Source organism: Callospermophilus lateralis, chromosome 3, assembly GCF_048772815.1.
Source record: "Callospermophilus lateralis isolate mCalLat2 chromosome 3, mCalLat2.hap1, whole genome shotgun sequence".
NCBI classification, from domain to species: Eukaryota; Metazoa; Chordata; class Mammalia; order Rodentia; family Sciuridae; genus Callospermophilus; species Callospermophilus lateralis.
This window is the reverse complement of record NC_135307.1, coordinates 118380242-118404583: the sequence shown is the minus strand read 5'-3', so window position 1 is coordinate 118404583 and position 24342 is coordinate 118380242. Positions and strand designations below refer to the sequence as shown.

Here is a 24342-nt window from a genome sequence, read left to right as displayed (position 1 = left end):
GAATTTTCTATTGTATATTTCTTGTTTCAGAACCATATTATTGACTTTAATGACAGACTGTTTTTTTCCCCTTACTTAAGAAATTATAGCTGGGTGTAGCTGTGTATGCTCAGCAGCTTGGGAGGTTAAGGCAGGAGGATTGTGAGTTCAAAACCAGCCTCAGCAACTTAGCAAGGCCCTAAGCAACTTATTAGCAAGACCTTTTCTTAAAATTAAATATTTAAAAAAAGGCTGGGGATGTGGCTCAGTGATTGAGTACCCTTGGATTCAATCTCCAATACCAAAAAAGAAAAAAAGAAAGTAAGAAATTATAGCTACTTCATATTAGACTACTCAACAAATGCTTATTGGGGTTTGGGATGTATCTAAGTAGTAGAGTGCTTGTCTAGCATGTGCAAGGCTTTGGGGTCAGTCCCCATTACCACAAACAAACAAAATCAACAAATACTTCTTGGATGAGTGAATTACTTAATTAAATAAGTAATTAATGAAAAGGCTACATGCCCTTGTCCAGGACCCCTCTGCTCACCAAGTGCTGCATCATGGAGCCATATGTTCCCAGATATTTTTATATCATCACTAACTTCACCCTCCCATATGAACCGCCTTTTTCTGTTTTCACATGAAGGTTCCATATGGGCTTGGACTTTCCGTGTGCCTTACAAATGACTGATTACATTGTGTAGGAGGTTTTTTTGTTGTGTTTTTATTGCTGTATTGCCCAGGCTGATCTCAAATTCCTGAGCTCAAGGATCCTCCTGCCTCAGCCTCTTGAGTTCTGAGACTACAGATACATGTCACTGCACCAAGCTACATTGTTTTAAAGTACTCTTCTTTTTTTTAAGCTGGGAAAGAGTACCATCATTGATTTTTGTCTATATTATTACTTTAAAAGAGCTGATTTTTTTCATCTATTCTGTTGGCATTTTTTTTTTCCTTGCATTACTGGGATTGAGCCCAGGGGTATTCTACCTCTGAGCTACATCCCCAGCCCTTTTCATTTTTTTTATTTTAAGACAGGGTCTGACTTAGTTGCCCATACTTGCCTTGAACTTGTGATCCTCCTTCCTCAACCTCTGGAGTAGCTGAAATTACAGGCATACGATATCATACCCAGCTAACTTTGGCATTCTTTTTTTATTTTAATATTTTTTAATTGTTAATAGACCTTTATTTTATTCATTTATTTATATGCTATGCCGAGAATCAAACCCAGTGCCTCATACATGCTAGGCAAATGCTCTACCACTGAGCCAAAACCCCAGCTCTGACTTTTGGCATTCTTAAAGGTTATAATGAGTTCTTAAACAACTTTAAAATCGTAGCAGCTTTAGTTTTCTATTTATGCATGTGCATATGTATGTGTGTGTAATATTGGGGATTGAGCCCAAGGCCTTGGTCATGTTGAGCACATGCTTTACAAATGAGCTACATGTCCAGCCCTCTTAGCTTTAATGCTACCAGGTTTATTTTAAATAAATAAATAATACCAAAAGACATTTTCCAAATTGGGAATTATTGAACCACATTTATATATTTGGAGGAGTACAATACTATAATTAATTAATACTTAGATTTTTTTGTCCCTTTTTGTTTATCTTTCTCTTCTTGAAATAAAAAAATTCTTATATCTACCAGGGTTGTGGTAGATAGCTTGCCTAGCAAGTGTGAGGCACTGGGTTTAATCCCCAGCACCACATAAAAACAAATAAAATAAAAGTATTGCAGTGGGCTGGGGTTGTGGCTCAGTGGTAGAGCACTTGCCTTGCACATGTGAGGCACTGGGTTCGATCCTCAGTACCACATAAAAATAAATAAATAAAGATATTATGTCCATCTACAACTTAAAAAATAAAAAAATAAAAGTATTGCAGCTAAATTATATATAAAATCTTGTATCTATAAAACATTATTAACTGATAGGTCCTGTGTATGTTAAATTATGAAGCAAAAAACTGCATGTACCTTAATTCTCATTTAAAAGGCCAAGTAAAAATGCCCATGGTAAAACATCAGTAATACTGCAATCCCTTTTTTTTTTTTTCTTTTTCAAAGGTGATTTAGTATCCGAGTTAACTAAAAATTCAATATATAAAGACCTCTGGCTTCATAAAATATACATCTTAAGGACCAAATCATCAAGTTAAAGAACAGACTTCATTTTAGGGTATATTATACATATTGAAATTTTTCAAGACCTAGATATTAATTTAAAAATCTAATGCTCTTTGCGGTGGAAAAGAAACCTTTTGAATAGTATCAGTGGAAAACAACTGCATGAATTATTATTAATCCCTGTGTACAGCTTGTCTCTCCTTTTGCCCTTTGCATATAACAGCATTTTATTCTGATCTGGGACATTGTTTGTCTCTCTGGCACAGTGCTGTATATGCTACTGTGAATATTCCCCTGTAGCTGGGTACCGCGGTACATGGCTATAATCCCAGTAACTTGGAAGAACTAAGGCAGGAGAATGCAAATTCTAGGCCAGCCTGGGAAATTTAGTGAGACCTTGTCTTAAAATTAAAGAATTTTTAAAAAGGCTAGGAATGTAGTTCATTGATAAAGCACCTTGGATTCAATCCCCAGTACTGAAGGGGAACAGGAATATTCTCTTGTCAGAACTCAGGACTTGTTAAGTATACATGAAGACCAAAACTAGCAAGATCATGGCACCCATTATTCTCATCTTTTGGAATTAGAACAAAAATAGACCTTTATTGTGATGTTTGTATTGTGGTCCCTCAAAAGGTCTGCAAGTGAGCCATCTGGAATCCCTTCTTATTTAATCAACATTACAGTCATTTGTCCTGAGACACATCTGGAAAGCTTTAAATACCCGGAGCCTTATTCACAGAAAACTGCAACTCTTGTCCTATTTTCTTTGTTTGTGTTTGTTGTTATTGTTATTGTTATTGTTGGGTTGTTTGGGGTGATCGTTGTTGTTTGGTCTTTGGTTTGTTTTGTTTTGTTTTTTTCTTTGTTTTATAGCAAAGAAGTAAACGAGGAGGTTGGTCCAAAGGGAGAAAGAGGAAGAAACCTCTTCGAGACAGCAATGCACCCAAATCCCCCCTTACAGGATATGTTCGGTTCATGAATGAGCGTCGAGAACAGCTTCGAGCAAAGAGACCAGAGGTCCCATTTCCAGAAATCACAAGGATGTTAGGGAATGAATGGAGTAAACTCCCTCCTGAGGAAAAACAGGTAATTGTTCTTACTCCTGATCCTTTGCTTGCACTTGATTATATCTCAAAAATAACTTCTGTCAGAAGAACAAAGAGGATTAGACAATTGATTTTTCAGTGTTGTCACAGCACCTAGGAGACCACAATAACAGGGTCTCTTTATAACTCTTTTCTCCAGCACAGAGATTTTTAAACTACAACAAGGATTGTTACAGGGATATGAGCAGAAAGAACTCTGGGACTCCCATTAACCAAAGTAGTTCCACTTATATTTGATTTATTTGCAGAGAGTTCATATAAGATTATTTTGAAAAGAGGTTCAATATTGAGAAATTAAGAAATCTATCAATGTAATTTATTCAACTGAGTTAAATGAAAAGTTATGAATTAAATGAGAAAAAAATCATTTTATAAAATTATGCAATTCACATAAGAATTTTGTTTAGGAAAAAGATTTTACTGCTTAAGTAAATTTAACCAGTATCCCAGCAAATGTAGTCTACTATGGAAAATAAAGCAAGAGCTACTTGAATTCTCTGTTCTCTAAGACAGAAACTAATCATTGCCAAATTGAAACAAATCCATTTGTTAAAGAGATTGGAGGGGAATTAAGGACAAGATAGCCATGAGCTGGGTGAAGTGTCACTAAAGCAGAGTAATGATAGTGATTGTAGAATTGACTTTGGGTTAAAAGTTCCCACCCTTCCCAGAATCTGAAAGATCTATATTTCTTTTATGTCTTAAACTCTTTTATGACTTGCACACTTTAAAATGAATTTCATATAGATTAAAACCAAATTAAAAAATTAATTGAATTCAGAAATTTTCTGAGATCGATTAAGTTGCAACTTGAAGCTCTGTATTTATGATAGAAAGCAGTTTATATCAGCCATTGATTTGGCTTTACAAAATAATGGGACCATGGGCTGAATATGCTTGGTTGTTTTCTTCTTTTTTCTTTTTCTTTATTTCAAAATTAATGCATGCTCATTGTTTAAATTTTTTCAGATAATACAGAAGCATTTAAACAAAAAACAAAAGTAAGAGTTATCTCTGGGGATAACCTACTTGTGTAGGACAAGGGTTTTGTGTTTGTTTAGTTTCGTTTAATTAACTTTTTCATTTGAAAATAATTTCAAGTGCACAGAAAGTTATAAGCATAAAAACAGTACAGATCACATCCAAATACCCTTCATGGAGCTTCACCTATTAGTAACACAGTTTATCCTACTTATTCATTTGCATACAGACACATGCTTGCACATACCCAGTCTCTCTCTCTCTTGCTCATTTTTTTCTGAATCATTTGAAGGTAAGCTACATACATTGTGTCCCTCTATCCCTGATTAGCTCAGTGTGTATTTCCTAAGGATAGAGACAGTCTCTTACATAACTATAGTATAGTTACCAACTTCATAATTTTATAGTAAAACAGCACTTAATCTACATCCATATGTCGAGGTTACATTGTTCTTTATAAGTTTCCTCTCCAGTACAGGTTCTGGTCTAAGGTTCAGTTTTATCTTTAACCAGATCTCCTTAGCTTCCTTTAAAAGGAGTTATTTCCACAAACTTGCTTTGTCTTTTATAAATTTGATATTTTTTAAGAATATAATCCTTCTGTCTTCCCACACCACCAGCTCCTTCTGTTTTGTTGTTTTTACTTTTAACAGAACATTCCTCATTTTGTGTTTGTCTGATGTTTCTTTGTGGTTAGATTGCAGCTGTGCCTTCTTGGTCAGCATACTGCATAGGTAGTGTTGTACCCTTGGATAGAAGATAGAAGCACACAGTATCCTTTTGTTCCTCATTAGTAATATTAATTTTGTTTACCTGGGAAATTTTAAAATTCTCTCTTATGATTAAGTAGTCTACAAGAGACATTTTTTTCTTTAAATATTTTTTATTTGTAGTCGGACACAATAACTTTATTTGATTTATCTATGTTATGTGGTGCTGAGGATCAAACCCAGCACCTTGTACATGCTGGGCAAGCGCTCTACCACTGAGCCACAACCAGGAGACATTTAAGAACATGTAAACTGCCTCTACCACATCATAATTTCCCCTGGATCTAGCATCCATTGATGGTTTTTGCCTAATCTATTCTTTATCATTATAGTTGCAAAATGATAATTTTTTAGCTTTAGCACTCCCTCATATTTAGGAGTTGGATTTCAGTTTTCTAATCTAAGCAAGAGCCCTTCTCCTCCCCCCCTCCTTTTTTTTTTTAATCTGGTTATTATTGGTCATAATACTTAAGTTGTATTATATCTTTTTTAAAATATTTATTTTTAGTTGTAATTGAACACAATACTTTTATTTTATTTATTTATATGTGGTGATGAGGTTCGAACCCAAGGCCTCACACATGCTAGGCGAGTGCTCTACCGCTGAGACACAACCCTAGCCCATGTGTTATATCTTTTATTAATGCTATGAATTTCTTTTCTTCTAATGGTTTATAACTTTTTACTGTACTTAATTATTTTTGTGTTTAAATTGTCCTAGATTTGGCCAGTTGAATATCTTCTTCATCTAACGCTTAGGTGGAATAAAGTTTGGGGTTTTGTTTTGGTGCTCAACCACTGAGCCTCATCCCCAGACCTTTTTTAATATTTTATTTAGAGACAGGGTCTTGCTGAATTGCTAGGGCCTCACTAAATTGCCAAGGTTGGCTTTGAACTCATGATCCTCCTACCTCAGCCTCCCAAGCCATTTGGATTACAGGTATGCGCCACTGCGCTCAGCTTGTTTGGGTTTTTAGTGGGGGAAGTTTGGGGGGAGTTTGATAGTGGGTTTGAGCTCAGGAGTGCTTGACCGCTGAGTCACATCCCCAGCCCTTTTTATTTTTTATTTTAAGACAAGGTCTCACTAAGTTTCTGAGGTTGGCTTCTCACTCATGATCCTCCTGCCTCAGCCTCCATAGTTGCTGGGATGACAGACATGTGTCACTGTGTCCAGCCTGTGTAACAAGGTTTTTAACATAATTTCTCTCATTCTGACTTGAGTTCACTTAGAAGCAATATCTTTATACTTTCTTATACCTATTTTGATGAATGAAGAGGACAAAGGCATTAAAAATATAGTCCTAGTAAGTCAATGAACTTTGTTTAAATAATTAATAGCATAAAACAATCAAAGCATGTAGATACAGGCTCTTTCAAAGTAGTTCATTTTTAGGCACATAGGATGAGGTCATTCTTTTTATGTTCTTTGTTTCTGGCTTTAGTGCTCTACTCTTGTAGCTCTTAAAAAGTCAATTGATGTATGAGATCATTCCCTCAAAATGAGTTGGGGATAGAGAAACAAAGTAATATTCCTTTCCCTCCCCTGGGAAGGCTAAGTGTGCCTGTGTGGATTCTAGAGGCCATGTGGAGTTCTTTCTGTGAGGTTAGAGGAATAACTGTAATCATTTGTGAATTTTTTATGAGTGTGATCTCAATAGAACTTATCTTCGTTAAACTAGAAAAGGTAATAAATGTTCTAGAAAGTGAGAATCGCTCATTTCTTTTTATAATTGAGATTGTATTCTATTTCTTGATTCTCCCCCCCTTTTTTTTTTGTTTTTTTTTTTTTTTTTAATTAATTTTTATTGTTGGTTGTTCACCCTTAAACCATCTTTTCTGAATACTCTTTTCTATATTATAATTGTCCTGTTTTCTTCAAAGTTATTATTGATATTTTACCTAAATAATCTCTCAGTTCCTTAAATTTAACTCCACATTTCTTTCCTAGCGCTACCTTGATGAAGCAGACAGAGATAAGGAGCGTTACATGAAGGAACTGGAGCAATATCAGAAGACAGAAGCCTACAAGGTCTTCAGTAGAAAAACTCAGGACCGTCAGAAAGGCAAATCTCACAGGCAAGGTATCAGTACCAGAACCAAGTTCATTTGCAGTTGGTCCTGCATGGCATGATGTCATAAAACCAAATGTAAAGAGTGACAAATAGGGCTGGGATTGTGGCTCAGCAGTAGAGCGCTTGTCTAACACGTGCAAGGCCTTGGGTTCAATCCTCAGCACCACATAAATATAAATAAATAAATAAAGGTATTGTGTCCATCTACTTCTAAAAAATAAATATTTTTTAAAAGTGACAAATATAAAGGATATTTCTATTATTTCTTTTTTATCCTATATTAACTAACAAGTATTATCTTTGAATTTTATTAAAATCACTTTGCTCTCATTTAGAAATTTCTATCAAATTTCCATATCTGGCATCAACAATTTGGCTTGTGCACCAAGACCAATATTAATGTCTGCCCTTCTTTTCCTAATTCTCATTTTAGGTATTTTTCTGTCTCTAAATAAGTCTGTCTACTAAACTATATAGCTGACTTGCTCTGACACTTCTAAACCTTTCATTTCTAAACCTTTCATGTGCCATCTCTTCCAGCCTTCAGTGATCCTATTCATTTATTCATTCATTCATTTTTTTCATGTCTGCATGCATGCATTCAGAAAATATTTATTGAAGCCATGTGTGGTGGTGTACTCCTGTAATCCCAGTAACTTGGGAGGCTGAGACAGTAGGATCTCAAGTTTGAGTCCAGCCTCAGCAACTTAGTGAGCCTTTGTCTCAAGATGAAATGGAAAAAGTGCTGTGGATATAGCTCAGTGGTAGAGCACCTCTGGGTTCAATCCCTAGTATTGGGGGAAAAAAAAAATTGTTAAGCACCTTCTATTAAACACTAGGCTCTCTTCTAGCTGTTAATAATGAAGTAGTGAATAAAATGGACAAAATCCCCGATTTCATGGTTATTTATTCTCTGTTAAAATTGTTCATCACACCCTTATAAGTATTGCTTCAAGTTCCCCTTCTTCAGGAAACGCTGCCAAAGAAGCACCACCCACAACTAGTCTGTCATGCCTCAGCCATTGCATCTTCTCCATGTTCAGGCATTTTGCTTGCCAAAACCATAGTGTTATACAAACAGCCTTTGGTATGTGTTTCCTGCCTACCCTCCCACCTAATTCTCTCCAAGCATAAGAACTGTATCTGTTGTTCTCTTATGCTTGTGTGCTCTTTAAGTGTTGGGTTCTCTTTAATCTTTGTTGACTGACCTATTAATAAAGCCACGAAGGAAAATACTGTATGTTGTGAGAGTACATATACAGGTAGGTTTTTGTAGTTTGGCACAGTTATATGCCTGGGTTTTGTTACTATTTTCGTTTTTTGACTTAAAAGTTTTCCTTTTCTTTCATATTTTTAGATGCAGCTCGACAGGCCACTCATGATCATGAGGTAAATAGCCTTCTGTCTATATATCATGCATATATTTATAATAATGTTGTTCTTTGAAATGCTTTTTGGATTTTTTTTTTTTTTAAATCAATAGCAGGGTGTTTCCTATCCCAGGATTCACATTGGGTTAGTTGCTTTAGTGCAGAGGTTCTTAATATATGGCAGACACTTAGGTTTTGAGTCTGCCTTTGAACTACACCCACTAGTCCCAATTCATTCCTGTGGTCTGAGAATTTTATTGACTTTAAATGCCAAAGATGGGTGGAATTCAGAGTGAGATATAGAAATGAGTACCAGATGAAGGGTCTGAACTGATCATAGTTTATCATCACAAAATATCATAATCTCACTCTCAGGATGTAGTTTAGGTAATCCAGCATTTGGTTAAGATGAACTTTTTTTTTTTTTTTTTTTTTTTTTGGTACAAACGATTGAACCCGGGATGCTCAACCACTGAGCCACATCCCTAGCCCTTTTTTATATTTTATTTCGAGATAGGGTCTCTGAGTTGCTTAGGGCCACACGAAATTGCTGAGGATGGCTTTGAACTCATAATCCTCCTGCCTCAGCCTCCTGAGACACTGGAATTACAGGCATGTGCAACCATGCCCAGCTGAGATGAACTATTTAACTACAATGTCGATGGAACACAACTGACAGTAGCTCAATTTCTATACTTTCTTTCCTGTTCCCTCATCTCATTCATACTGTTTTTATGAAAGGTCTCTTTCTTTTCATTCAATTCAACCTCATCCATAGAATTCAGGCCTATGTTCCTCTGAGTGTACAAGATTTAAGCCTGTGTGTGATGACCATGCTGTGTATATGCTTTAAATATATATGGCTATAAGAAAATAAAATCCATGGTAATTTCATGCTTTAAAATGTTCAGTGACTCCTTGTTGCTTTCCAGATCACATTCGTACTCCACATTCAGGGTTTTCTGTAATTAAGTTCCAACTTCTAGATACTTAATCTCCATTTCCTACTCACTGTCCTCTAGGCGCCCTGCCCTGCTCTGCCTCAGGCCTGTGCTCTTCTTATTTCAATGATGAGAATACTTTCCCTCCCTCACACAGTTCTTCACCTCCCCACTCACCCCCTCTTTTTCTATGAGACAGGCTTCTAGTCATCTTTCAAACCCCTAGTTTGCTTCCATTTCCTCCCACTTTCTTTAACCCCCACTGCTCTCAGTATGTCTCTTATGCTCTGGCTGCTCTGACCTGGTGTTTAGGCTCTTACTTCTGTTATTCACAGTGGAGGATCAGGATCTCTCTGAGGGTAGAATTCTCTGAGGTCTAGTTTCTGACTTTGTATCCAGCTCTGTACCACGTAACATGAAGCCCTGGCATGGAGCCTGTCCAAATATACTTACTGATTTTTACATAAGAACTCAAAGTTTACTTGAAATAACAATGGGAATTTGAAAAAGATTTTTCTTGTACTCTTTTATAGTTTTTTGTTTGTTTGTTTGTTTTGTTTTGTTTTGTTTTTTTGGGTACTTTGAATTGAACCCAAAGACACTTTATCACTGAGGCACATCCTCAGCCTTTTTTATTTTTGAGTCATGGTCTCACTAAATCTTTTAGGGCTTCACTAAATTGTTGAGCCTGGCCTTGAACTTGTAATCCTACTGCATCAGCCGCCTTAGTTACTGGGATTATAGCTGTGTGTCTCTACATCCTGCTTATATACTCTTTTACAGATATTTTGATGTTTAATAAATTAAGAAAATTATTTCTTCAAATTAAAAACTTATTTATCTTGGGACTGGGGTTGTGGCTCAGTGGTAGAACACTTGCCTAGCATGTGTGAGGTACTCAGTTCAATTCTCAGCACCACATATAAGTAAATAAATAAAATAAGGGTCCATCAAAAACTAAAAAATACATATTAAAAAAAAAACTTATTTATCTTGACGTTGTAGTTCTTGTACCTAATTTGATCTTGGTAACCTTCAAAGCATGCAGAAAAGATTCAGATTCACAAAACAAATAGAAATATTACTATTCATGAATTATAAAGTAGGAAACATTGTAAATATTAGCATTTTACTCTTCACATAAATCCTACTTGAATAGTTATATATAAGATCTCTGTGCTCTAATTTATGTGAAGTGTTATGAATATTTTTGCTTGAAAAAGTTTGTATGTAGGGGCTGGGGATGTGGCTCAAGCGGTAGCGCGCTCACCTGGTATGCGGGCGGCCTGGGTTCGATCCTCAGCACCACATACATAACAAAGATGTTGTGTCCTCCGATAACTAAAAAATAAATATTAAAAAAAAAGTTTGTATGTATACTTTGTATTTTAACTGATGATAAGAAAAATTTTGCAACATTATTCAATTATCAGCACTTGTATAATTAGTATTTATTTCTCTCTTCCTTCATTTGTATGTCCACTCACCAGTGTCATGAAATATCCTTTCTCCTTTTTTCCCTTACTATGTTGCATCTCTGTCCTTAATGGTTACAAAAGAGAATTTGGACAGTAATGTGAAACAATAGGTCTCACATTTTCTAATCAGTCACTAACTCATTCCATCAGCCTGGGGTTTTCCTGGCCAAATTGTATGTGCCATTTTTGTCTTCAGTAATGTTGATAGGCACAGTCAAAAAAAATGTAGTAAATTCAATCCCTTGGAGAAACTGCTGCTGATGATTTGAGAAGTAAAGTTTTTTATTAAAATACATTGTATGATACGAATGTTTCTGATTTCTATGATTTATGTGATTTTTTTTTCCCTATTTGAGGATTAGATACTTATTAAAGTAAAGTTTAAAAAGAAAGAAAAGGTAGGTAGGGGGAGAACCAGCAGTAGGTTATATATGCCTGTCTATTGCAGTGCCCATATCAGGATAATGGTCTCAGCCAGGCAAGGTGGCGCATGCTCATAATCCCAGCTGCTAGAGAGGCTGAGGCAGGAGTATCACAGTTCAAGGCCAGCCTGGGCAACTTAAAGAGACCCTGTCTCAAAATAAACTAAAAATAAAAGCTGTAGGGATATAGATCAGTATTAGAACAGTTGCCTAGTATCTGCAAGGCCATGAGTTTAATTCTCATTACCAGAAAAAGGGATAAGCATCTCATAGGTTTTTGACCCAATTAATGTTCCCCACTTGATCAGTTTTATTTTTCAATTGAATAATATATTTCTTAAAGCGGGTAATTTTTGATTGATTTGAGTGTAAAAGAACTGGTTTGAAATTTTTAAAACTGTTTTAAACATAAATGTCCTCTGTGTTTAAAAGTTTTTAAAAATAATTTTTAAAAATTACTTGTAAGATGTTACAAGTCACTTGTGTGTGTGTGTGTGTGTGTGTGTGTGTGTGTGTCTGTGTGTGTCTGTGTGTATGTATTGAACTCAGAGCCTTATGCATGCAAGGCAAGTGTTCTACCACTGCACTCCACCCCTAGCTCCTTTCTCATTTTATTTTAGGACAGAATTTGGCTAAGTTGCCTAGGCTAGCCTTGAACTTGCAGTCCTCCTACCTCAGTCTCCCAAGTAACTGGGATTAGAGGTGTGTGCCACCACACCCAGCTTCTTCCATATTACTTCTTAGTGTGGCAGAAGTTTAGAAAAATGAGAAAGCACTATGGATAAAAAGCAGCCACAAAGGTCCCATTGAAAAGAAAAATGGAATTAGTCATAAAGGTAACCATAGATTGGGGAATGGGAGATGTTTTGAGCAGAGTTATAAGTTCATAAAAGAGAAAATGTCTTGTAAAGTGCCTACAACATAGATTCTGAATAAATACACATTTACCTTATCTTATGAGGAGCAAAATGAGAAATAGAATAGTCTTCAGGCTCATCTTTGAATGATAAGACCTCAGAGATACTCTCAACTGACCAGTACATTTTAGCTGTGAGAGAAGTGGCTTGCCTAAGATAGGAAAGAACTTACCAAGAATGACTTACTGAACTAAATTAGAGGCAGAGGTATGGCTGAAACCCAGGCCTTCTATGTAACAGTCTATCACTCTTGGCAGCACATGCCATGCTACACAGAAAAATATGGTGTTGAAAGTAAAAATGGGCCTGGTTGCCTGAGGTGTTGGCAAAATTTGTTGCTAGTGAAGACAAATTATTTGGTTTATGTATAATAAAGAAACTTATTGTCTGTCTTTTTTTCTTTTTTCTTTTCATTACTAAGGATTGAACCCAGGGCTAGATATGCTAGGCAAGTGCTTTACCACTGAGCCACATCCCCAGCCCTTTTTATTTTATTTTGAGACAGGGCTCACTCACCAGGCTAGCCTTGAACTTGTGCTCCTCCTGCCTCTGCCTCCTGAGCAGAGGCACCACTGAGCAAACATGTACCACTACATTTGGCCAACCTTTTGTATTTCTAAACGGAACTTGGATCTTCAGATGTTGTTACCTAGCCAGGTACTAGAGAATGCATATAAGAACTAAAGTCAGAATGATCTGAAAGTCATTCTGCATAGCAGTGGGGCACTTCAGCCTGGTACACAATATTAAAAGTGTTCCCAAAGTAAAGGGCACTTGAGAGAAGCATATCAGACTCTGAAATTCTGGCCCTGAGCCTAGATTACAGCAAAATAGGTTCAGTTCAAAAGGGCCTCTGTTCTCTTACCCTCCACTCAATATATAGAATGAAAACTGAATTGAAGATATTCATGCTTCTGTCAAATCAAAAGTCAACCCACTAGACCCACGAGTCAACTAGCATTACCCTCAAGAATGTGACTGCATCTCATGTGAAAACTAAGATAGAAACAATAATTTTGTTTCTCCTTTAATTTATGAGAAATGACAAAATGACACTCAGCCTGAACAAATTAGACCCTTTCAATGAGGAGGTAATCAAATCCTTATGATTTTAATCCCTTGAGCGATCCTTGGAGCTGCTTAAGTATATCCAAGCCCCCAGGAGGATCCTCTCCATGCCGAGTAATGCACTCAGTAATGGAAGAGTGCTGATGGTTTTTATTACCACTCTTCCGTTAAGTAGAATTTCTCTGTTGCATTCAGACACTGAACAGTTTCATTTAATTGCTTTAATGTTTCTGATTTTGCACTCTAAGAATCTGTACCAAGGGGCAGTGTGATAATGCACCTATGTGGTGCTGTCCTTTGCCCTTACATCATTAGCTTGGCTTGGATTGCTCTAGCAAAGAACAGAACAGAACTACCAGTCTGAGGGAGTTGAGACCTTCGAGAGGGATCTTTGTACTGTGAAAATGGGAGCCAGGCACCCACACTTACCCCTCTGACTGGCAACCACTGAAAAAATTGATCTCATATATGGATGTGCAGTTAAATAGGAGACTGAAAAAGGTAGGATGATTAAAGTCATAACACTTATCCTGAGTCACTTGTGGACTTGTGCTTGATGTTACACCTATGCATGTTGGGATTGTGTGTCCAAAATTTTCTGCCTTCCTGCAGCAACCCAGTAAGAGTTAAAGTGTTAAGTAATCCAGCAGAATGGAGAGAAAGCCACTGGGAAATGTGTCTAAGATCACTTCTGGAACCAGCCTTTCTTGTCCATACGTTAGTTCTTATTGAAATCCACTAGGAACTGGCTTGAGGTAGAGCTTTACAAGTTGAAACTTGGGGCTTTCAAGGATAATTTGTTATTTTTAGATTACTCTGGGAAACTTTTGTTTCTTTCATTAGAAAGAAAAAAGGGTAAAATTAAGTTCCCTGAAATGTTTCTCAAGTAAATACATAGTTCAGCATATTTCCATCTTAAATATCTACCTTGACCTCCTGCCACTGCCAGGCAGGCCATGCCTCTCACCCCGCTTCCTAAGCAGACACCACTGTGAAACCAGAGCCTGGCTGTTGGGATTCCCTCAGAGGCTCCTAATTGCTTGGGCACAAAGTGTCTTGGAGTTCAAACACAAAAGCTAGTGGTATAAGAGAAAAGATACATTCAGTCTCTAGCTTTAAACCTGTTTATATAGGACCATTTCTAAGTATTGTTTACTGGTTTTCATGTTATAAAGTTTTGGAGTCTTCAGTTTCACTAATAATTTCATCAGTACTTGTTCCCTGCTGTTCCCTTTATCATTCTTAATGTTGTACAAGATTTTGAACACTATTCCAAGACACTTAAGACTTATATTCATTATACTTTGAACTTTAAATTCTTTGCAGGAATATCAGCCAAACCATCTTGAAATATTGACTTTATATTCTAAGCGTCATTGTTGAATATATTTTGTGTGGTTTTGTGAGACTTTTAATGGTTTATTGGTGAATTAATGTTAGACTTTGTTATTCTTTTGTATCCCACACAATTCTTAACTCTCATTTGTAGAGCCTGATTATTTCTGACTTCTTGGTTTTCTTCATTTGTTTTTCCTGTGTCTGAAGAAAGGCTACAAGAGCCTCAAAGATAGACTATCCCACTGGAAGTACATAGAAGTACCAGTGGAGTACCATTATTATTGCTTGTGGCTTGGAAGATCTCTGTTCAGAATTCTTGCTGTCCACTCTGCAAATTTGGATTGCACAGTCCTGTCTCAGCATTTTAGATGCATAACCAAGAGACAGGACTGAAAAACACCTTTTCTCAATCCCTGCCTCAGCCACTCTCACAACTATATACAGTTGACTATTCAAAACCCAAATGGCTTCTAAATTCTCTTATTAGAGAAATACATGTAGTTCGTTTTAGGGTTTCTCATTGCATAGCACCTGAGAGAACTGAGTACTTAACCAGCTTGAGCTCTGTAAGTTTGATTCTAATGAAAAGATGAATGCATTTCCCTTACAGGCTCATCTGGACTAATTCCCTTTCACCCTATTTCTTTAAGGAAGACATGATCATTGTGCCTCAGGCACTATTATTTAATTTAGCTTCTGTTTAAGAATTAACTTTTGTTCTTGATTCACAGAAAGAAACAGAGGTAAAGGAACGGTCTGTTTTTGACATTCCTATATTTACAGAGGAATTCCTGAACCACAGCAAAGGTGATTACTGCAGTGTTTTTTGTGTCCCTCGGGTTTGACAGGGGTTTTAGTTCTCAGGAGGAGTTCATTGCTCAAAATCAGTGATGGTGGTAGCTCTCCTTAGGACTAGTCTGGAAGAATAACTGTTCTTCTTTCTCCCCACAGTAGAGGTAGTTACTCAAAGACCAGTGAAAGAGAGCTGGGTCAGTGTTGTCAAAGCTTCTTTGGTCTCTGGATCCAAAGAAATTAATGTAAATCACAAATGCAGTTGCTTTTAGATGTGTAGCCTGCACCAGTGAAAGCTTAGTTGGGAGTCCAAAATATAAAGTAAGTGATTGCAAAGCTGATCCCATTGCAGTACAGATGGGTACCCACAGCTGTGCTCTCCCAGGATCCCCCTGTGAAGCCCCTCAGGTTTCTCATTGCACAATTTTAAAAAGCCAAATCGAACAAACAAACAAACAAACAAACAAAAATTTCAAGGAATTGCCACTGTTTGTTGCAGTCTTATGTACAGAATGTACAGCTTTAAGAATTAAAATAGCTCTGGGGAACCAGGCGTTTCAGTGCTGAATTGCTATCTGGAGCGCTGTAATGAGAATAGGGAGATGAGATGGGGGTAGCTAATGAGAGACAGCTAAGCAGAACTTCTTTATAAAGAGTCATTGGGACTCCTCGGAGACTCCTTCTTGTGCTGCATGTGTTCTGGTGTGGGGGGTGTCCTCAGCTCGGGAGGCAGAGCTCCGCCAGCTTCGTAAATCCAACATGGAGTTTGAGGAGAGGAATGCAGCCCTGCAAAAACACGTGGAGAGTATGCGCACAGCGGTGGAGAAGCTGGAGGTGGATGTGATCCAGGAGAGGAGCCGCAACACAGTCCTGCAGCAGCACCTGGAGACCCTGCGGCAGGTTTTGACCAGCAGCTTTGCCAGCATGCCCTTACCTGGTAATTGCACCCTACCTGAGCACTTCTAGAGCCGGGTTGGGAGGTTGCTCTTTATGTTTGTATTTGTGTGGGGAGATTGAAATCTCCCCCAAAGCGAAAATCAATAAAATAAGATATTTTCCCTCCTCAGGATTTTCTGTGAGTTATGTAATAGAATGTCAGCATTGGCTAAAAGCATCCAAAATTTCAGGTTCTCTGATCATTTAAATTTTTGTTTTGTTTTGTTTTAATATAAACTATTTTTCTTTCTGTTAAACTTAAATTGATATTCAAAACATGGAAGCAGTAGTAAATGTTGAAGAGAGCACTTTCTCTTAGGTATATTTGCTTGCCTTGTAGGGGTGTGTGTGTGTGTGTGTGTGTGTGTGTGTAAAATGGGAAGGAAGAAGAAACAAGCACTAGTATTTTTTATATACTCTTTCATTTTGAGGAAAGTCACAACAGAAAGTTAATGGAGTCTCTTTTTGTTATATACAGCTGAGTACTCATACATACTGTAGTATATAGCCCGTCTGTTCATTTAGAGTATGTGGATTTACTTCATTTCTTTGAAATCTAAAAGTCTCACCTATAGAATTAAAATCTGCCTGTGGAGCAGGCCACATTAGAGTCACAATTTCTTTTTCTGTGGAGTCCCTTAAATGTTTTGTAGCTGAACTGAATTGGAAAGATTTTCTTATTCTTTCTCTTCTTGTCTCACTTCAGGAAGTGGAGAGACACCAACAGTGGACACCATTGACTCATACATGAACAGACTGCACAGTATTATCTTAGCTAATCCCCAGGACAATGAAAACTTCATAGCCACAGTTCGAGAAGTTGTGAACAGGCTCGATCGTTAGGGACTGGTGAGTGCTCGCTGATAATACTCATATGCCAGCACATCATCAAAAATAAGATGTCATCAGACTTTATTGGTGCTACTAAAACTGTAGAATTATATTGAATGAATGAGGTAGAAACTTGATTTAGGTTCCTGTTGCATGGTTGCTAAAAGTATTTCTAAATGATATTAGAACATTAATTCGAAACAGTTTTTTCTCATGCATGCCTCAGAATAATTTAAGGAAAAAACATGACTTTATGATTGGACTTCAGTTCTGGGTATACAACTTATTCTTTCTTGGGTGTTTTTGTTTTGTTTTGTTTTGGCTTTTTTTGCTTGTTTTTTTAACAGTACTAGAATCTGAACCCAGGGGCATGGCACTTTACCACGAGCCACATCCCCAGCCCTTTAAATTCTTTATTTTGAAACAGTGTCTTGCTAAATTGCTGAGGCTGCTTTGAACTTGGGATCCTCCTGCCATTTATTCTTAGGTATTAGTTTCTAAAGGATCTTGAAGACTGGTGAGAAACTTAGAAGAAATCATTCCCAAAATAGCTCTCAGAACAAAATAAATATTACTTAATTGTTAATCTTTCTTCTCACTGAAAAATATTAATGACAATTTGTAAGTAGTCAGTGAGAAACTGTATTATATGAGCCTACATATGTAAAAAGCATTCTCATTCACCACTCATTAACTCATTATGTTAAATGCTGATGTGAACTAACTGTACAGTGAAATGTGAATGCCTTGATTTTAAAAGATTGAAAAAATTGTACTCAATAAGCAAAAAGAGACAAGAGAGAAAATAAGCTTTTAAAAAATATATTCAACAAATGCATGTTGCATCTTTTAAAGGAGAAAATAACTATGTTCTCAGAACAAACTCACCTGAGCAAACTTTTTGGTAATAATGGTAAGTCGTCATAACTTGTGTTAAATGAAATTAGTACTTATTCATTCAAATTCCTAGAGAGAGTTTCCCTTTTAGTGTGCCATCCCTAAAATTGTCAGCCCTAGGTCTATTGACAAAATTGTTCCATGCCTATGGACATATAAAAAATGTGGAAATCTAAGGATTGGACCATACAGCAAGATGGCCAAAAATGAAAACAAGTCAGGGCCAGGATGCTCCTTAGAAGCATCATGGGTTTGAATCTTTATTTGTCCTGCAGGAATAGGGGCACCCTCATATACATAATTTACATTCTAGCTTTGTTTGGATTTTGAGCAATATGTATAAGAACAAATAAAACCCATGATTCTTTATCTAATGAGGCAACATCTGCCAGCAGAGACAAAGGTAGAAGTCTTTATCCTTCTTGGTCATGCCCTTGGATGGCAGTTGTGCAAGACAATTCATTATTATTTTAGCTTGCACCAGGCTCATATGGGGAAAGGATTACCATCCTTCTAGTGAGTAGCCAGATGGAACGGACTGTACTTCTAAGAGACTGTTGGACTCCCTGTAGAATAAAGAAGTGGCATTACTGCTGCTGCTTATGAAAGAAACAGCTTGTAAATCTAGGCCTGGGATTTTCAGGAGCTCATCATCCTTCTCATTTTCACACAGTGTTTTCAATTAGCACTCTTGTAAGCTTGAAAAGAGAGAGCTGAGAGAAACAGCATGAGAGATTGTGAAAGAAAATAGTAATTGATAACATGGTGTCTCCTCACCTAGGTAGAGGACAATGAATGCAAGAATGAAGCCAAGAGTGGTTTTCCATTTTGACCATTTTACCATTCAGATTCTCCTAACACTCTATCCATCTTAAGAATATAGCTAGAGTACAAGTTCTCTGAAGTGTCTTTGAAAACTGTAGATTATTACCATTGTCCTTGATTTTAATGTACAATTTTTTAAAAATACATTATTTTGCAGTATTGGGGATTGAATCCAGCACTTCACATATGCTAGGCAAGCACTCTATTTTGAGACAAGGTCTCACTTAAGTTGCTGAGGCTAGCCTCCAAGTTGCGATCCTCCTAACTCAGACTCTGAGGTAGCTAGGATTACAGGCAGATGTGCCAACATGCCTGGTGACATACAAATATTTTGTCCTTGAAAAATTACCTGAAAATGTAAACTGTTATATTTACTACAGATTCTTAAAATCTAACAATGCAAACATAACTAATAGATATTTCCCCACACCCCCCAAACTGTCAAATGAAACAATTATAAAGAGTGTGATTAATACTAGCTTGGCTTCATTATACAAATATGTACAGACAGCTAGGCCTGATGTCCCCAGCACTCATGGTGCAATTAATTACTCTGACATGAGCTTGGCAAAGGTTTCATTCCACTGTCGGGAACCATTGAGTGAAGCAAAGCTAATGGTCTGCAAGTTTTAGAGGAGCCTATCAGAGCTGGAAGGACCTTTAGAAATCCAGCACTTTATATATAAAGAAACTGAATCCCAAAGAGATGAGATGACATGCCTGAAACTACTGGGTAGAAAAGCACAAAAACCAGGACAAGAACACAGACATCTCAAGTCTTCTCATTCAGTGGGGCTTCTAAAACATTGCTATAATAAGGAGGCACTGTTGGAGTAGGGCAAAAGTACTAAAAATTCTTACAGTAGATCATTAAAAAAAAGTATTACACTCCATCAATTATGATGTAATAAAATTCTGACCAGCCCATTTAAAAAATATTTTTGTAGGTATATAATGAAAGAATTTCCTCAGCTTTCACCTTTCTTAGGGCTCACTGGTACCCAGTCACCAGTGGAAACAGGAGGAAGTCATGGGTGATTTTAAGTTGAGAGATGACCGCTTTACATAAACTCTAAATCTGTTTTGCAAGCCAAGTGCAGTAGCACACGCCTGTAATACCAGTGGCTGGGGAGGCTGAGGCAGGAGGATCAAGAGTTCAAAACCAGCCTCAGCAAAAGCAAGATGCTAAGCAACACAGTGAGACACTGTCTCTAAATAAAAATACAAAATAGGGCTAGGGATGAGCCTCAGTGGTTGAGTGCCCCTGAGTTCAATCCCCAGTACAAAACAAAAAATTAAAAAACTGTGTGTTGCTCAATTGATATATATTTGACTGAGGATTGACCCCCCAAAAAAATCTTTCATATATTATTACATTTTTATCAATATAAAAATATTTATTCATTATATGTGCACAACATATTCCTACACAAGCAGATATCCTCAAGTTTATACTGAGGAAAATTGGTTTTGACTGGACTAAAGTGGGGTCCTAATTCCCCTTATCAGTCCTGATAGTTATTTTTCTGTGTTCAGCTGCTCATTTGCTACCTCCCATTGTTGTTGAACTGGAGCAGGACCATGCTTCTCATTGAAATGTTGACAGAAACATCTCAATGAGGATGTCTGCTTGCAGCTTTACTAGCTCTTTCTTTTCTGTTTGTTCCCCCCCCCCCCATGGTGCTGGGGATTGAACCCAGGGCCTTATGCATGCAAGGAAAATACTCTACCAACTAAGCTATATCTCCAGTCCCTAGCTCTTTAATTTACATACTCCTTAACCCTTATGAAAATAAAATAGAGCGTTCTTTAAATCCATTAACCGTCACCCCTTCTGATCTGTCTTTCCTTTTTGGTATCCCCCCACAGTATATAGGTTTTAGAGCTCCCAACTTGTTCTTGTAAGCATTTTTACTTGTGCGGAATGAGAAGCCATCCATGGATTTTTGAACTGAGTTGGAGCAGAAAGGACTGCAGATCCCTTTCCTTGGGAAAGAATTGTCAGTGAGTGAAATACCTTCACCCCAGGAAGCTGCGTGAGGGAGCAGCAAAAGGCACATGTGTGTGAACTTCCTGTGGAATCACCCTCCAGTGATGCTTTGAAAGTGTGCAGCCACTCTCCCAAGTCTTCAGCTCCCTATCATTTCCATTTCTGCTAAAGCAGCTCTGCATATATTCTGCTGACTAGGTGACCCTGAAGCTGACATCTTCTGCAGCAGAAGGAAGACTGCCTATTGCTGCCATTCTGATTGGACCCTTTTATCAGTGGAGCTCCAGTTTTCTTACCTAGCTGTCACTTTTTTTAATGCCTTTGGGGGTGATTTTTGCTTCCCTTCACCCCCACCAAGCTGTACATCTCCATTTTCTGACCTCTGGGCCTCACTGCTCAGCGGGGCTCTGAAGGAGACTTTCTCTCATTGGATGGGCCCAGTCTTCTCCCATCATTGCCCTGCTGTGACTCCAAAGAAAGGAGCTTCTTGTTGACAGTGCCCTGTGGAGCCAGGCTGTGTTTCCTGCCCCACATGGTGCTCCGTGGGTGCCCGCCCTCAGCAGGCTCTGCGACTGCAGCCCTGAAGGAGAATGGCTCTTCTCCTCCTGCCGCCTGCTGCTCTCTGAGCATTGCTCCTGCACAGACGCCGAGTCCCAGCCTCAGCAAGGCTCTTCTGTCCAGTCTGTTGGCAGTGTCTTGTGGAGCTTTTTTGCGGAGGAAAAGGTCATTGGTAAACACAAAGGAAAGGAGTAGTTCTCATTTGGTATTGAAAGAATGCCCAAAGTTGATCCTCAGTGAAAACGGAGGGAATCCCTGCTATTTTAGGTAATCAGATCCTTGGATGTAGATAGGTAGGAGGGGCTTTGGGAATAGTCTCTTGTGCTGATTGAATGGGTACGGAGGAGTTCTCATGCCCTTTGTCTTCCTTCAGTAGCCATTAACTGCCAAATCTAGGTGGAAAAGTCAGCCTTCCCTTCTTCCCTCTACTTAGTAAGGGATTTTTGTTTTTTAACGGCAGAAGTGAAGAGGGTTCAGATTCTCTCCTCAGGGTCTTTTTTTTCTTTGTTTCTTTCTTTTCTTTATGCTCTAGAGCACAAGGCCAAGGTGGCAGCTGAGATCTTTGGAACCAAAGCAGAGCATGCTGAGCCCATTGTCTAGGCACCCCACCACCAAAGGCAGGTGGATGGACGCGTGGCCCCTCTCACAACATGCTGACAAGCCAAGGTGCAAGCCAGAAACCCCGTCGTGTCTCGTAGCTGCACCATCTTGTCCTCTCAGCCCTGTGTTCTCCCTCTTTGTTCTTTCTTAGTCCAAAGGAAAACAACAGCAAAAACAATAACAAAAATCTTCTTTTTAAAATTTCTTATGTGGACACACATCAAATTTCCATGCACTGAAGCCCACACACCATCGCGTGACAATTTTTTAGAATAAGACCCCTTTCTTATCTATTGCTATAAAACCAGCCAAGTCTCCTGCCTCTCTGTATTTTCCACCGTCCCTGCTCTCATCTGCTGTTTTTGCCACTTCTCTTAGATTCCTTGCCTGCTACATCTAAGCCAGAACTCATTGTCCATGGCAGAAGGTTGTCCAAACTGGTTCAGGAAGTTTGTGTCTGCCGCCTGCCAAATGCTTTCTGTCCTTTTTTCCTTCCTCATAGTGTTGCTGTTTCTCCTTCCTGTGAAGTTTTGTGCAGCTTCAGTAGTACTGTTTTTATGACCATGAAAGGCTGTAACTTAGTCCAGGGGTCATCCCTGACCCTAGCTGGACACCTCACAGTTACCAGACATGTACATGAGCTCACCAGAGCCCGAAGTACCCAGTCATTGGTGCAGACGCCGCAGCTTGCTTCCCAAATGAGGGCTCTCCCAGGAGCCCCGCACCCAATAGGTGTGACTGGGACTCAGCTGCCACAGAACCTCTCCTCTGCACTCACCAAGCAGGTGGAGGGGAGGTTACACCCTGGCGTAAGACCTAAGTCATGTTCCCTAATAAATCTGAAGAGGTTACTGCACTTTCATGTTCTTCTCAAGAAATAAGCTGTTGCCTATCAGTGTTTCCAATTAACTTCCTTCCTTTTATTAAAACACAAGCAGCAGCTGGGGAAAGGGAGAAAAGATTGTTTTCTTTCTGACAAAATTTTAGAAAAAAATATTGTGTACATGTGTTTTGAACTGTTGAAATGCCAAGTTTTCTGTACAAGTGTTTTTGTAATTAAACTTTTAGATTTTGTTTTTTAAGAAGTTGATATGCTTGCTTGACATTTGTCTCATTAAAACTTTTCTATGTCGAATCCACCTGATCCAGTTTTACTTGCATTATAATGAAAAAAGAAGACCTGCCTCTGCTTTTTCCTCTTAGAGCCTTTGTCAACCCTACATTCATCACAACTGTTAGGCTTTGAAAACAGTAACACATTCATTTTACTAATTGCTTATTCAAAATGTGTCTTCACCTGTTTGAGATTTCAGTTCTTTGAATGTATGTTATAACAATGCAATGAGTTCTAATTCATTTTAATGTGGCAGTAGCATTCTGGAGGCGACTTGAAGGAGCCTTTTAAGTCAGTGACTCTGAAGTCCCCTTGAGGAGATCTTTTGACAGAAAGGGTAAGTTGTGCTTAAATGCTTGGTTTTTTGTTTTTTTATTTTTTTTTTTTTTAAATAACCGCTACTTAGCCATTCAAAATATTTTTAAAAGATGTTTGTCACCTATTTCTACCACACTTTTACAATCTTCAGGGGAAGGCAACCTGGCTTCCAGGGCCTACTGTTCTCCAGGTAGCCAGTCATCTGGCATTGAGCAAGTCTCTCTTTTGTTTCAACTCCATCTTGCCCCAGAACACATGCCCCAGCTCTCCTCCAGTTTTGTTGGAGGGATAGAATTAGGCAACAGAAGTCACCACGCTTCAGAAGATTGGAAGTGTTTTTTATGTGATGCCAAGAATGATCGGCATATCAGAGTTATGATTTCGGTTCAACCACATTTAACAAAACCCCAAATAAGCATTAGCTTAAATAAGAAGCAGATCTGTCTCAGAGAAATGTCCACACCAGTCCAAGACTAGTGTGGAGGCTCCCATTGGCACTATAACATGGTTTTTCTCAAGGTCACCTCATGGTCCAAAATAGCCCCTTGGCCAGTAGCCATCACTTTGAAATTCCTGGCAGCAGGAAGACAAGGCAAGGACAAAACGGGCAGGCCTAGATTAGTTCCAGGACTCTTTCCTAGAAATCATAATCAACACTTTCACTTAATTTGGCCAAAACTCAGTCACATGACTGTGGCTAGCTATAGGGGAGACTGAAAAATGTCATCCTTGTGTGGACATTACTGTTAATATATAGTAATACACAAGTTTTAGTAAGGGAGCAGGTGGAAATGAATATACTTTTGCAACTCGTTTGATTCCATTAAGCCCAGCCCCACCATATTAGTTAACAGAATGTATTACCTTTCCTTTGCCTCTTTTCCATCTGAAAATGACCAC

The 24342-nt window shown here is 38.1% G+C and overlaps 1 protein-coding gene across 2 annotated transcripts in view; it reads left to right on the top strand.

Moving 5' to 3' along the window:
- Hmg20a (high mobility group 20A) overlaps positions 1 to 23125 on the top strand; it is an 80122-nt gene extending 56997 nt beyond the window's left edge. For both annotated transcript variants that reach the window (XM_076851146.2, XM_076851145.2), the window contains exons 4-10: positions 2992 to 3204; positions 6924 to 7056; positions 8405 to 8436; positions 15313 to 15388; positions 16095 to 16310; positions 17016 to 17158; positions 20732 to 23125. In XM_076851146.2, coding sequence (XP_076707261.1) covers positions 2992 to 3204; positions 6924 to 7056; positions 8405 to 8436; positions 15313 to 15388; positions 16095 to 16310; positions 17016 to 17152 — 807 coding nt within the window. In that variant the 3' untranslated portion in view covers positions 17153 to 17158; positions 20732 to 23125. The remainder of the gene's footprint in view (positions 1 to 2991; positions 3205 to 6923; positions 7057 to 8404; positions 8437 to 15312; positions 15389 to 16094; positions 16311 to 17015; positions 17159 to 20731) is intronic.
- Positions 23126 to 24342: the final 1217 nt, after the last annotated feature.